Raw genomic sequence first — 13,848 nt, 5'->3', positions numbered from 1 at the left:
ATTAACATTGAGTCTTACTGTCTTACACAGGATTTTTCCATTCATTTCAAGGAAAAAAGAAAGAACGCAGTTCAGAAATGCTTTTTCATAATCCTGCTCATAACCAAAATAGAAGAAACTTGTGCTTGCTGATAATGTGTCTTTTATAGTTATATATGTAGCCTGGTAATTGTCCCAAAGTATGCGAGGAGGATGAGAGTTTCTGWGACTTTATGGTTCCTGAAATACTGCAGCAGATCTCCTAGCTGAAAAGCTGTCACTGATCCTAAATTAATTTCCCTGTTCATTTTGATGTTGACATTTGCAGTTCTGCTGTGTCTTCCCTGGCAGCTCTTCCCCCTGCCTTTTTTTTTACAGGGGTGTAAAGCTCTTCCTTCTTTTTGAGGAAAGGCACTTTTAAGTGTGTGCAGTGCTATCCTGCAGTTTACTCACCTGGTAATCCCACTTCTTAAATTTCTGAAGACTCTTTAAAGGAAAATGCAGAGCTTCTACATTGTCTGAGTTGTAAAGTGGATGTTTTCTTCAGGGCACAAATCCTGTGCATTCCATATTGTTCACACACACACACACACACACACACACACACACAGTTACCTTCAGATCTCCTGCCAGGATTTTGTTTATCCTCAATCTCTAAGGCATGGTGGAATTAAGTTCTGTGGAATATACATTCAACATAAAAATAGATACGGACTCTTTTCTACTTAGCAGTACAGAAAATGARTGAGATGATAAGTAGCATAACTGGTAAATTATTTGTAGATGTTTCTAACAGTACTGACTCTGTTCGGCTCTGTAGGTCGGTAGGAATGCTCCCTGTGTGTCTTGCTTCGTACATGCYTATAGTAGATACTAATGGTTCAGCAGAGGACTGATTTGAGTGTGTAAAACCAGTTTTTCATTACTCTCACCCAGATTTAAAAGRATGTGAGAACTCCCAAGACCAGGAGAAGTCTGCTCCATTCAGCCACTGCATYCCATATTGGTGCATCAGTGCTGTTCTAGTGGCTCCTGCCCTACTGGTAGAATATTGTATTGGAACGTTGGTTGGGATAGATTATCCATGGTACTATCTCTGTTCCTTCTGGTGACTCTTTCAAAGACAAAACCACTTTACAAATGTATATTTGTACTGTATTAGCAAATGTGTTCAGCCTTATAAACAGATAGTAAGATGCTTAAGAATKTTTTGCTTGCATATTTGTTTTCCTCCTGCATTCCTGAGCAGGGGAAGTTTAAATTCTCTCTTTGAAAAATAGTGTAAGACACAGCCCTAAAAACAGGTAAGATAGGTAAGGATGAGGAAACTTGCTGGCAATTCTTGAACAGACTGAGTGGTCTGTGGCTGAAGGAGGTGAATTGTACCATATCCTATAGCTTTGGTGATTTTATGTCTTGGGTTCTGCAAGAGTGGATTTGGGAGTGCTGTAGCTTCTGGATTTTAACTTACAGAGCCRGCTTTCAGAAGCCTTTTAAAGGAAAGGAGACAATTAATAGGGCTTGATAAAATAGTGAAGCTGCAGCCTGTGTGTTAACCTAATTCATGCACTGTGTTTGGTTGTCTGWAAAAAAGGCTGCTTTCTGGTCCATTTCCAACGGTGATGGATAATGTGGGATGTGCAGTTGGAGCTGAGCAGCTCCAGTTTGCTGTCAGAAGGCTAGAGARGAGTCCTGACTAGCTTGGTGGTTTGCTCCCAGAACTGAGGAGGTGGGGTGCAGTTCWTTCTGTTCAGTGGGAGGCTGCTGAAGGCAGAGCTTTTCACAGGCAGATGCTGACATGCTTCAGTGCTGAATGCTTGGCCACAGATGATAAAMTTTTTCTCTTGAAGGATTATTGCAAAGCTGTTGTACTTCAGGTGCTGTTTTGTGTAGAAACATTTGTATAGCGAAGTTTCATGAAGCAGAAACCAAAGGAGGGGTTTGAGGTAGAGCTAAGTAAAGATGGGGTGTATTTCTAAATGCTGCTGCCTTGCCTAAGACATTTCCTTGGCTGCTTTTAGCTGCATCGGTGGGAGGGCAGGCACTGCTGGGCAGTAGGAGTGACTGTTCATTGGGGGTGTCAGCAGAAGTGGCAGTGAAACAACCACAGAGGAAATGCCTTGAGAAGGTGGTTAATACCCTTTTTCTGTGGGTCTGAATATGCAGCAGGATGAGCAGTTAGAAAATGTCTGCCTGTGAAGGACTGCAGTGTGGACAGATTCCTTTGATGCTTTTACAGGCTCTGTGAGAGAACCTGCAAGTAATGATTTTTTTATTTTGGAATGTAAGGGCTGTGTTCTCACCAGTGTGARCACAGCATGCTGTGGCTCTGGGATGGAGAGCCAAATAGATTTTGATGTGTTTTGTATCAATGGAGAAACAGTGACACARTATCTTCCTTAGTTAATGATGGATGCTGTTTTCCATTGCAGTGCCTTATTTTTGACTAGATGGTTTGCAGGGAAGGATACTGTTYTCTGTGAATGTAAAATCATGAATCTATTACCTAGAATAGAGAACTATATCTATTAGTGYGTAATTAGGAGAATTACAGTAGTCAACAGGGAATGGTGATGTAGTTGCTCAGGTGGATTAATGTGAATGGTTATTAAAAAAAGTTTTACTTTGGGTTACATTGTGCATGAACTGTTGTAATTTAGGCTCCAGCTGAATGATTGAAAYTACCTGCTGACTCTTCTCTCTCATGCTGTGTTTTTAATGGTTCACTGATCTTAAAAGGTGCATCCAGTCCCCTTCTTTAGTACTGGGTGTAAAAGGTGTATATTTCTGTCCTGTTTGTTACAATTCGGTTGTTTCTTACATTAATCTGAAGTGGATAAAGACTTTGCAATGCAGTTTTCAGTTAACAGGTCTATGGGTTTTACCTGATCTCCTGAGTTGTTGCATCTCGCAGCCCTTTCCTAATGGTTTTTAATACTGTGTTCCCAATTATCCAGTGCTTTTAGCTCCCTCTGAGTTCAGAAGTAAAAAGAATTCTGCATTAAGTGGACTGTACAGTTATTAGTATCTGAAAATTAAAAGGTTGAAGCAAAACTAAATTACGTAAGGTTTTTTATCTGCAAAAGTTTGGGTTTAATCTGTGAAAGACATAGTTAACTGTATTATTGTCAGTTTGCTTATTTGTGTAAATCATTATGTGCAGCCCAGGGCACAGAGGAAAAAGTGCCTTTCAAGTGCCTGTGTTGCAATATTCTGACAGTGTGCATCACAAACTCTCGAGGTAGAGGCAGGTAAGATGCTGATGGTGAAGTTCTCTTTGAAACTTGTGGCTGCGTTTACCACCCTTGTTAGAGGGTGGCAGTTCCTGCAGTGAATTTGTGCTGTGGGGAGACACTGATTTTAAAGACAAATGTTTGCTGAAGCTCTGCATAGGTTTGAGAGCTTTCTCCGTGGATAGCAGGGATCAGACAGGTGCTTTTTCATTTGATGTCTGGAAGCAGAGCTGTGCTATGGATGGAGACTKGCAGCTGGCTGAGCTGAGGAGTGGCTGTGCCGTGTCACAATGCCTGTGCAGTTACTGGTACAAGCTCACAGTGCAGATTGTGAGACACTAATCAAGTGCTGATAAGGAGTTTAAGGTTCAAGCTGTASTCAACCAACCCATAGACTATAAAACATTAGGACATACTATAATACTGAACATCTTGCCTTTCAGGTTTTTTTTTTATGTTGAATTTTGAGAGGAGGTTGTAGTTTACCATTTTGCTGTGAAAAGATAATAGGTGTATGAGATAAGAATGGATGTTATTTTATATTTGCTGTATGTCATGGTATCATCCCAGGTTCTTTTGGATAATWGTGCTATGCTTGTGGTATATTGAGATTTCAAATGGAATTTTGATTTGTCCTCTCAAACTCCAGCCCACTTTCTTCAGGCCAGGGAAGAGAAGTAGTAGCATTTGTAGAGTGTTTTTTATATACAATCCAGAATTCATTTAGGTTGAAGAATACCTGTAATTGAGTATGGTTTGTCATGAGAAYTTGGGAAGTAGTATCATAACATCTGTTTCATTTGTGCAGAGTACTATGCAAGTCAAATTTTCTTCTCCAAATATATCTTCCTGAAAGCTCAGTCTGGAGAAAACAATTTCCTTGCTGCATCTGTCTTTTGCACACCCTCTTCTGTGCATCTCTGTCTCCTGCAGCTCTCCCCAGTTGATTTTTGGACATCCCTTTCTCCAGACCTGCATATCCTTCCATTAGCCTCACTTTGCCAGCATGCTATCACCCTACTAAGACGAAACTTTATTTCAGCAGATAATTCATTATTTCAAATAGTAAATTGCAGGATGCTGTGTTTGGTGTAGAAGACCATTGCCACAGTTACAGTGTGCACACAGCTACATAATGTGCACAATAGTTCCACGCTTCACCTCAGTGGTTCCTGAACAGCCAGGTCCACACCTGCACTGAGCAAAGTGCTTCTAAAACACTGTCCAAAGAAAATGAGTGTCTGGCTGCCCCTCTCTTAGAGGGCAGCGGCTTTTGTAGCTAATTTCTGTCTCTTGTCTATACCTCCTTGTGGGAGACTTTGCTGCCCTGGCATGAGGAGCAGGTGGTGTGGCTGGAGGTAACCCATTCTCTGCCAGGGTGCTGCTCCTGTTGGCAGCAAGACCAGCAAAGCTGGCCAGAAGGATTCCCCAATTGCATTTTTTTTCCTTTGATACCAAAGATACTGATACTGGAGACCAGAATTCATCATACATGAACARAACAGAAGAAAGCTGGTCTGAAAATGGAAATTAAACCAAATTGATGTTGTTTGGTTTAATCAGATACRGGGACTCCCTGATAATGCAAGAGAGGCAAGGGAGGTGAAACYCTTAACAGGTGGAGCTGTTGCACCTTCATGCTGCTGGTAGTTGTGTGCAGTGTTTAAGTCTGGTGTACCTTTTAAGTTGCTTGCACTCAGGGCTTGCTCTGGATTGCCTACTGCAGCTAGGACTGGGAATTACCAATCCTTCACAAGTAAGGTTAAGAGCAGCTTTTGGGGGGAAGCCCCATTGGGAGATGGGTGGAGGGAGAAAACGGGAAACCTGGCACATACGAATTTGGACAAAACTAAAGGTCTGGGACTGTATAAATGACACCTTCTTCTGTTTTCCTTCTTGCAGATGACTTGTTTAAGGTTCACAAACTTAAGCCAAATCTGAAGTGGCGACARGCTTTTGACAACTACTTAAAAACAATGCCTCCTTACTACTTACTGGTATGTTCCGCTTCTCTTCTTATCCTCCGGGGTATAATGGCTGGTGTGACCAGAGTCCTTTGCATCATACCTCTTCCTTGTAAACTTYTTAAACGTAATTATGATGGCATTTTATGTAGTTAACACACTGCCTTTCAGAGGTATGTAGATCAGAGCAAACATTTTTAAAGAATTAAATAAATCCATGGAAATAGTTGTAGTAGCYATGTTAATATCTTAAGTGTTTAATAAATATGTTTTCTGATCATTGAATATTAAATGAACTTTGATCAAAAACACTTTAGAATGCTCAGAGAACCCARATTTGACATGATTTTTGTAACTGGTCAAGGAAAATGCAGATTAGTTKGTTTATTAATGTGGGTGAAGTGCTAAAACTTGGGAAGCTGACTGGGCCAAATGAAGGGTGGGGGGAGGCACCGTGTCACCTTTTACATGTAGCTTGGACAATGCACCTCAATATGGACTTGCATCATCCCGGCTATTCTGGACCTGAGCCTTTCAGTGGAAATTGCCAGTGGCACCACGCTGTGTGGTGTCTTGGTGATGTGGCATAACGTCCATTGTGAGCTAGTTAGACACCAAACTCACGTCACATGTTACCTGAATAGACTTGAATTTTAGTGGCCAAAAGTGGAAAAGCTAGAGCACTAATCTATGTGCCTTAGCTTCCTATAATTGAGCTTATAAATCTCTTTTTTAAATACTTACTCTCTTACTATTGTGTATTTTGTTTTCCTTATAGCCATTAAAGAAAGCCCTAAGGATGATGGGAGCTCCAAATCTGATATCAGATAATTTAGATTGTGGACTTAGTTACAGTGTTATCTCTTACCTTAAAAAACTCAGCCAACAGGTAGTATTGATAAAACCTTTGCAATTAGAAGTGCGTTGATTATTTAGTTTGTGGTAATCTCATTATAAAGCAGTTAATCCCTGTGGGAGTTCATATGGGTGTACAGCATATGTCATAACTGAAGATTGGTGAGCATTTCCACTGCAAATATGGATGAATCCAGTGTGGTTCTRTAGCCAGTGATTGTGCCTTCTGTAAGTGGTGGAGAGGAATGCAAAGGAGACCTCTTCAGCTATACTTGAAATATCTGCTAGACTTTAAACTCCAAAGATAATCACTAATTTGATTTATGGCTGCTCTTGCCATTATTCTTCACAGCTGAAATCAGAGGCTTGCTTGTAGTCTCATCTTTATTTCCATGTGTCCCTTGGCAATGTGTATTTTCCAAAAAAAAAAAAAAAAAAAAAAGTCTTTTCTATGGGGAGTAAAATCATAGCTCAAGCTTTATACCTGAGCTTCCTGTTACGTTCAGGTCAGAGTCATTCTGTGTGTTAAGTGTAACCTGGTGGGAAATAGTCTCATGTATCTTTTTGTCAAGACTGCCGTTCCAGGTGTAAGGGCCTGGAAGCTCTTCCTCCTTGGCATGAGTGGCTCTTAAAACAGTAGTTTCATATCTAGGAGGCAGTGAGGAAGCAGTGCAGCCTTCAAAATTACAAATTAAAATCCTCCGCCTTAAAGAATGCACAAAATACATCCCAAAGCCTCTGAATGACTGAGCATCTCCTAGACATAAAACTTCCTGTGGTATTTGGGTAATCTAATGATATGCAAATTCATATTATTTATCTGCACTGTGGAGTTGGAGTGACTCGAGATGGCTGCTGTGGCTTTCACAGACATTCTCAGCGCATGGAACAGTGTGAATGTGTGGAATGCATTTTAAGCTCCTGTATAGGCACAGGCAATTCCAGAATTCTGCTGTGCTCCTGCTGTCCTTAAATTCAGTTTCCCACAGATAATGAAGCAAACTCTGCAGAGGAGGAGAWCTGGGGGAAGTGGGTTGCAATCACTGTGGGTTTTGGGGKTTTGGTTGGTTGGGTGTTTTTTTTTTYCCTTTGGAGTTATTGCTACTGGGTAAAAAAAGAACTTACTCTGAATACAGTTAGAGCTTAATACAGTAAAATTCTCTGTAGCTATAATAAGCAATGTTTTAATTGGAGGAGTGATATGTTTTTAGAAATTTTCTCATGAAACATTTCTTCTACAACTTTTCTCCATTACCTTGTTAGAAATGTACGGGCAAACCTTAGTTCATAGGTTGCTTCAAAAATAAACTGAACTTATATTACTATATCTGAATAATACTGTTGTTTTAGATGCAACTTTACTGTAACCTAAGGCATCCTACCTTCCATTTTGTGTTTTCCTTTAAAAATGGTTCTTCAGGGACACAAGAAAGTCACAGACTTGCAGCAAAATCAGGGATATTCACAGACCTCCTACTGGCATATAAATATAGATACACTGGCTAAATATTTTCCCATATGCTAGCACATTAGGATTTCTTTATGCTTGTGATCTAATCTATGTAATACCATATATCCCTGGGTAGGTAGTTGGGAACTAAATGTGTAGTTTTATTCTGCTAATGTACTGTGTGTTTTATACTGGAAATGTGCAATGCCTGCTGATTCTTTAACTCACGGTGTGATTCCATTTTAGACAAAAATAGAATCGGAACGGATAATAGGTTCAGTGGGTAAGAAAGTTCCACAAGAAATTGGAATAAAAGTGAAAAATCACTCCAGTGGCCTCTCCTTGGTACACAGTAGGGATTTTAAACAACTGCTGCAAGGGATCACTGGGGAATCTCCACTGAGACTGTCGGAAATGAATGTTAAAGAATTTGCTGGATTCCACATAGGACTTTTAAACAAGGTAAACAGCACAGTGATCTTGCATGRCTAAGCACTTAATCTCATCTGTTTTAAATGGGTAACTTTTATGCACTTAGTGTAGAAGGAAGTACCTTCGCTGAACTGTGATGAGTACAGTGTAGACATATAGAGGGAGAAAAGTAAATGCCATTTTTTTACACTTGATTTTGGACATTGTTTGAAAACCCTGTGGTAGCAATCAAAAATTACCATGTCAGAAGTGCCAGTCTTTGCAAAAGACAGCTATTGTTGTTCATCAGGAATTAACATGCTTACTCTTAATGGAGCTGAAAGCACTAATGCTGAATTACAGTCGTGTTGAAAAGACAGCCAGTGAGCCTGTTGGATGCAGTTACAAAGCTCTGAAGTTACTTAATATTTTTAATAGTTAACATTTTTATTGTTCATAGTGGAATTTCCCCATGCATAAGAACTGATGGATTAACTGGAGTTACTCATTTTTTTACAAAACTAGGACTTGAAGCCACAGGCATTCAGAAATGCATATGATATTCCTCGACGCAGTCTTCTAGACCAGCTAACTAGAATGAGAACCAATCTTCTGAAAACACACAGGCTTATCTTGGGGCAGGATGAAGGTAAGGAGTCACAGTTCTTCATTAATAGTTTGAACAGGATACAGCTRTAATCATTACTTCCTTAATGTAGTGGTTTTTGTCTCTGGTGTGGGAGCAGAAGTGGCCATTGCATCTCTTGCTGAGTCAGAAAATGACACTGAAGGGGAGGGAAGGAAATTTTTGCYTTCTGTCATGCAAGATGTCATGCTTGCTTTCAAATTTAAAAATACGTTTCATGGGAGAGCTTTCACATTCACCAGGGTTCATCAGACATGTATTATAGAGTGATGGGGGCTTTAGGCAGAGAGGACCTCTCTTGTTTTTTGTGAGGTGCTGGTGGTCTAAAGATGCAGCATAGAAATTAAACTTGATTATTTTTCATTCTTCTGCCARTTAAGCTCAGCTCTTGCCAGGCTTATTTCCGTAATTGTAGTCTTCAGCTCGTCCTCTGTAGTGAAAAATAGTCAGTTCTAGTTCTTGAAACTGAGGTATGTGAAGTTTGTATTGCTTTAATTTTAAGACTAAATTAAGGTCTCTTTTCTGCTGCAGACTGCCTTCATAGTGTTCCTGTTGCTCAGATGGGAAATTACCAGGAATAYCTGAAAATGATGCCTTCACCTCTTCGGGAAATTGACCCGGATCAACCAAAAAGACTTCATACATTTGGCAATCCATTTAAACAGGATAAGAAGGTAGGAGGGGCCTTGCTGCCTGCTGTGCCTTTATATTTAACACAGCTTGAAATAATTTGTGAGTAGAATTTCTCCCCCATAACTACAGTATATTGGTAACCTGTGGAGCCTGTGGAAAGGGGGGATGTCTCCCATGTGGTCCAAGAGGAATGTGTACAGAATCATGCTGGCTTAGAGTGGCACTGGGCTCTCTCTGCTTATGTTGGGTATCTCTGTTCTGAGAGCTGTCAAGTGTCCTGAAAGCCACTTGAATGTGAACACAGAAGGACTCAACTCATCAGTGAATGGTGAAACAGTTGCTGGTTTGTACCATTACTYAAATTATTGCTTTCTTTTCAGGGTATGATGATAGACGAAGCCGACGAGTTTGTGGCGGGGCCCCAGAACAAGATCAAGCGTCCTGGGGAGCCCAACACGCCGGCGTCGCTGAAGAGGCGGCGCAGCATGTCCCCCCTGCTGCGGCGGCCSCAGTCACCGCCCGTCGTCACCAACCACGTGGGTGGGAAGGGYCCACCCGCTGCTCCTGGCTCCCCCTCCTACCTGAACCTCAGGGGTGTCCCAGCAAATAAAGGTATGTTGAGCTTGGGTGGTGGCGATATCTAGGGAGGAGGGGGAAAGGTTCTGTCAGCGTGTCTGTGCTTYGCTCTTACGTAGGAGTGAGTTTCTTTTATTGGCCTAGATAAACAGGCTGCTGCTACAGCTAATGAAATCTGAAACAAAAAACCCAGTTTGGAGATAGAGGGTGTCTCATATCAGCTTTTAGTTTTTCTTCGTGTGTGCTGTGGCGAAGAAGGGAAGTTAAAATACAGTTGTTTCATTTCCCACAAATAGTAATTTCYATAACTGCCTATTGCAACAAATGGAGTAAGAAGAAAACTCCATTACCTGGGTTTGGGGGAGAGAAGGAAAAAGTGAGTTCACATAAGGGTCATGACATTGCACTAGGAATACAGAACACGGTGACTCATTATAGTGATACGTGCTGGTAATAGTCCAAAAGGAAATTATTCCCTTGATTATGTCTAAAGTTGAATAAAAGTACTGGAGCATTGTCCAGTACTGTCAGTTCACTATACAGCACTTCAGATGTAATGGATACAAAGGTGTTTCTTCTTGGTTTTTTGTTAAGCTGCAGTTATACTCTAGTAAGATACGTATTTTTCACTTGTAGATACCAATAACAGTGTTGTCCAAGATGGCAATGGAGAAAAGAAAGCAGAAAATTGTCAGTCATTGGAAAAGCAAATGGATGGCTTATCTGTGCAAATGGCTCCTGTGGTTCCAGCTGCTGTGGGAGAGGATGAGATGTTACCCAACGACTTAGACTCTCTACCTGTTGAATTCAATTGTTTAAGTGAAGATGGGTTGGATCATAAACCTGGTACCAACGCACTGGTGCGAGGGCCTGTGAATTACAGTGTGAGTGGAGATGACCAAAAGCGGGCCATGGAGTCTACTTCTGAATCTGTGCCAAATTCCTTTAAAATAACACCTACCATGTTGGAGGGGAACAATGCTGACATCAAAATTAAAGTGATGAAAGAGGTTCGCAAACCTGGAAGAAGTAAGTAATTTGGGTTTGTTTATTTTAGTAGTATATTATATGTGATGTGAGAGAGAAGACTTTTCCTTGRGAATAGGAGCTTTTTTCAATATACACACAGCTTCAGATTTTGACTAATTTCTGCTTTCAGAAACAATGGCTTCAGGCCAGATCAAAGCTTGGTGGCCCTGTATGTTAACTGTGATCCTGGAAATGGGAGGCTTCTCTCWACCCAGCCTGCATTTGCTGCAGATAGGTGTTGCTAGCTGCTGCTCTTTAAAGAGAACCTTAATCTATGGTGCCACATTTGAATTCCCAGATCATCAGTATCACTTCAAATTGGCTAATGCAGGTGTTTTTCTTGGCTTATTCGTTTTATCATACACAGATAWATGAAATAAAGCTTTGTTTCTCTTTTTTGGCTCTTAAACTTTTCTGAAATTTCATCTGCAACATTGATTTTTAATACATAGTTGAATTTTTGTCTCTTTTTTTCAGATTATGAAAAAATATTTTCTCTTCTTGAGGAGGTACAAGGACCTATGGAAATTCAGAAGTATTTCATTGAATTTGCTATCAAGGAAGCAGCAAGGTTTGTATGGATACAAATGACTCAGAATCATAATTTAGATCATGATAATAAGTAATAAACTTTATCAGTGCTAGTATTTTATTTTGACATATTTAAATTATAATTGTTTTAGTGGTCGAACTACTGTTACATTTTTATGGAGTAAATAGTCTTTACTTAAAGTTTAAATGTGAATTAGAGAGATGGGTTGTTACTGAAGACAAACCCAAAGTTTGGTTGGGTTGGGTTGGGTTGGGTTGGGTTGGGTTGGGTTGGGTTGGGTTGGGGAAGGGTGGATGTATTAAATGCAGTTAAATTTTCTAGCCATTCTAATGCCAGAAATAAAGCTGAAAACCGAGCCTCTGGTAATACAATTTGTTGTGGGTGAATATTCTTTAGTTGTTCAAYTGTATTTTTGGAAGAAGAAATTTATATTGCTCTCCTTCTCTTCTGTAGGTTTAAAAAACGGGTCTTAATACAACACTTAGAGAGAATACTAGAGGAACTAGATTTCACCAGCCCACCCAACAGAGTTAATCATGTCAACAGTAGATAATAATGTACCAGCCAGACGAATGCGGACCAGGAATGAGTTTGCTGTGCCACAGAAGAGTGGAAGAGGACGTGGCTGCTGCCCTCACCATCTTGGCAGTCAAGTGATTTTACTGTCACAGTCTGAGAAGAAGCAGTGGAGCTTTAACTTTAAGAGCCTGATTCGGCAGAAGCTGGGCTATAACCTTAAGGATTTGCTATGAAAGGTGTGGCTTTTTCCTGTGGAGGGTGCTGTTTGCTCAACAGGCTGAAGAAAATAACCATTGCTGCCCCTCCTGCAGGTGATGAGAATTTACTCATTTGAACGCTGTCATTAGACATTTACGTGCTATAGGCAGCAGGTTGCACTAAAATGGGGCACTGTCAAATGCACACACTGTCTGCATCGTGGAGAGAGCCCGTGTGTTCCCAAAAAAACCCTCCCAGAAACACCTGCACTGGTAAAATTGCATGTTGCCACCACAGAGACAAGGGTCTTGTTCCCAAGAACTGCTAGCCATGCCTTTAAACTTGAGATTCAGTGTAGATTGAGAGTAAAGAAACTGCTATTGTGTTAATGAAAGCTAAAGACAGCCCTGTGACTGTTACCACCTGATGGTCACTAAACAATCTACCTCAGACTCTCTTCTGTTTTGTCTGCAGACATTATGAAAGTGCACCTGAGGCTTCCCAGGTCCCCGACTTCAGTTCTCTTTCATCCTGTGAGGAGGACGGAGATTCTTCAGGTGGCCTTGGCACACGCTGTGCTTTGGAAGCACTAAAAGGAAACGCTTTTAAAAACGTGTATTTTAATGTTCATACAAAAGAGATTATTTTGAACAGTATTGTTACCAGATCACTAATTTGATATTTTAACTGTATAAATTTTTTGGAACATATGTATATATAAAATAAACCATTTTATTAATTTTTAAGAAGTGCTRATCTGAGGAGTCTGTAGCGGGCAGCACTGAGTTCCTCCAGTTGTCTGTTACCGACAGACTGAGGATATTTTTGTAAAACCAGCTGAACCTGGTCTTGCACATCCTCAAACACAGCTTGYGGTGGTAGCTGCAGAATGTTTTTGTGCCCTGGAGCACCTGCCCAGGTGTCACTCAKCTTGGCCTCTGTGGGGTGCACATTTTTACTCAGTTTTGAGGGCACTAAATTCCAGTTTGCCAAGTCCTTGGTTACCTTAGCTGGTATCCTCTCCTCTGTTCCTCTTATTATTTTGTCCAAAGGTAATTCTGTGTATGACAGAACATACAAAGAAGACTGAAGCCACCTGCGTGATTTTTTTTCTCTTTAAAGCAGTACCAGTAATGTGCCAGCGTTAAGTAGTTCTTGGGATGCATGTGTATTTTCAGTTGTTCACTCATAACATCCTCTGATCCTCTAACAGCTTTTTTAAAGACAGGTTGAAGTTGTGCTCGTGTTGACTTGTGCTCTTTGCCTTGTACGGGAAATATCTCAGGGATTCCAGTGGACTGGCCAGGCAGGGAAACAGATTTTCATGATGAGCCTATTCTCTGTGCTGGTATTTTTAGTACAAGCCAGCCTGTGAGACATCTCCATCCACTCTGAAGCTGTGGCCTTGGTCTCCTTGGAAGATACAGTTTGACCATTGGAATGACACCAATGAAATTCAAGAAGGAAATGAAATTCAAGAAGGAAATGAAATCCAGCAACAGCAAATCTCTGTCATGGTGTATATGAATGAAGTGACATAGAGGCAGGCCTTACTATGAATGTGCCCTCATTTTTAGAAATAACTTTTATTCATCTGTGCAGATGAATAAAATTGAGTATTTTTCTAAAACCTCCTCAGAAATACCTTGGAATGATACAAAGGGGGGTTTACTCCTTCAGAATTTCACATGGAAGTCGTTTGTCACCACGATGGACCTCCCAGGCCATATGGTGTACTCAAGAAAGGGACTTTATTTACAGAGGGCCAGATATACTGTGCATACCTCGTTGTAAACTGGCCT

General features: G+C 40.7%; 1 protein-coding gene across 6 annotated transcripts in view; it reads left to right on the top strand.

Annotated features, from left to right (window-relative positions):
* Positions 1 to 12,799, top strand: part of LOC130580453 (integrator complex subunit 6-like) — a 38,151-nt gene extending 25,352 nt beyond the window's left edge. For 2 of the 6 annotated variants that reach the window (XM_057377959.1, XM_057377958.1), the window contains exon 11: positions 5,115 to 5,177. Coding sequence is in view for 2 of the 6 variants with exons in the window: in XM_057377956.1 (XP_057233939.1) it covers positions 5,115 to 5,209; positions 5,955 to 6,065; positions 7,728 to 7,943; positions 8,418 to 8,541; positions 9,070 to 9,212; positions 9,552 to 9,783; positions 10,384 to 10,776; positions 11,254 to 11,347; positions 11,783 to 11,882 (1,508 nt within the window). In the remaining 4 variants the exon portion in view is untranslated. Of the gene's footprint in view, positions 1 to 5,114; positions 5,210 to 5,954; positions 6,066 to 7,727; positions 7,944 to 8,417; positions 8,542 to 9,069; positions 9,213 to 9,551; positions 9,784 to 10,383; positions 10,777 to 11,253; positions 11,348 to 11,782 lie in introns of those variants that run through there. The other 4 variants (XR_008966108.1, XR_008966107.1, XM_057377956.1 and 1 more) reach the window with 4 other exon arrangements.
* The last annotated feature ends 1,049 nt before the right edge of the window (positions 12,800 to 13,848 follow it).

The sequence above is a fragment of the Malurus melanocephalus genome, unplaced genomic scaffold (genome assembly GCF_030028575.1).
Source record: "Malurus melanocephalus ecotype Western Australia unplaced genomic scaffold, MMel_1.1 scaffold_335, whole genome shotgun sequence".
Taxonomy (NCBI): Eukaryota; Metazoa; Chordata; class Aves; order Passeriformes; family Maluridae; genus Malurus; species Malurus melanocephalus.
The sequence above is the reverse complement of the archived record's forward strand: the minus strand, read 5'-3'. Positions and strand labels throughout refer to the sequence as shown.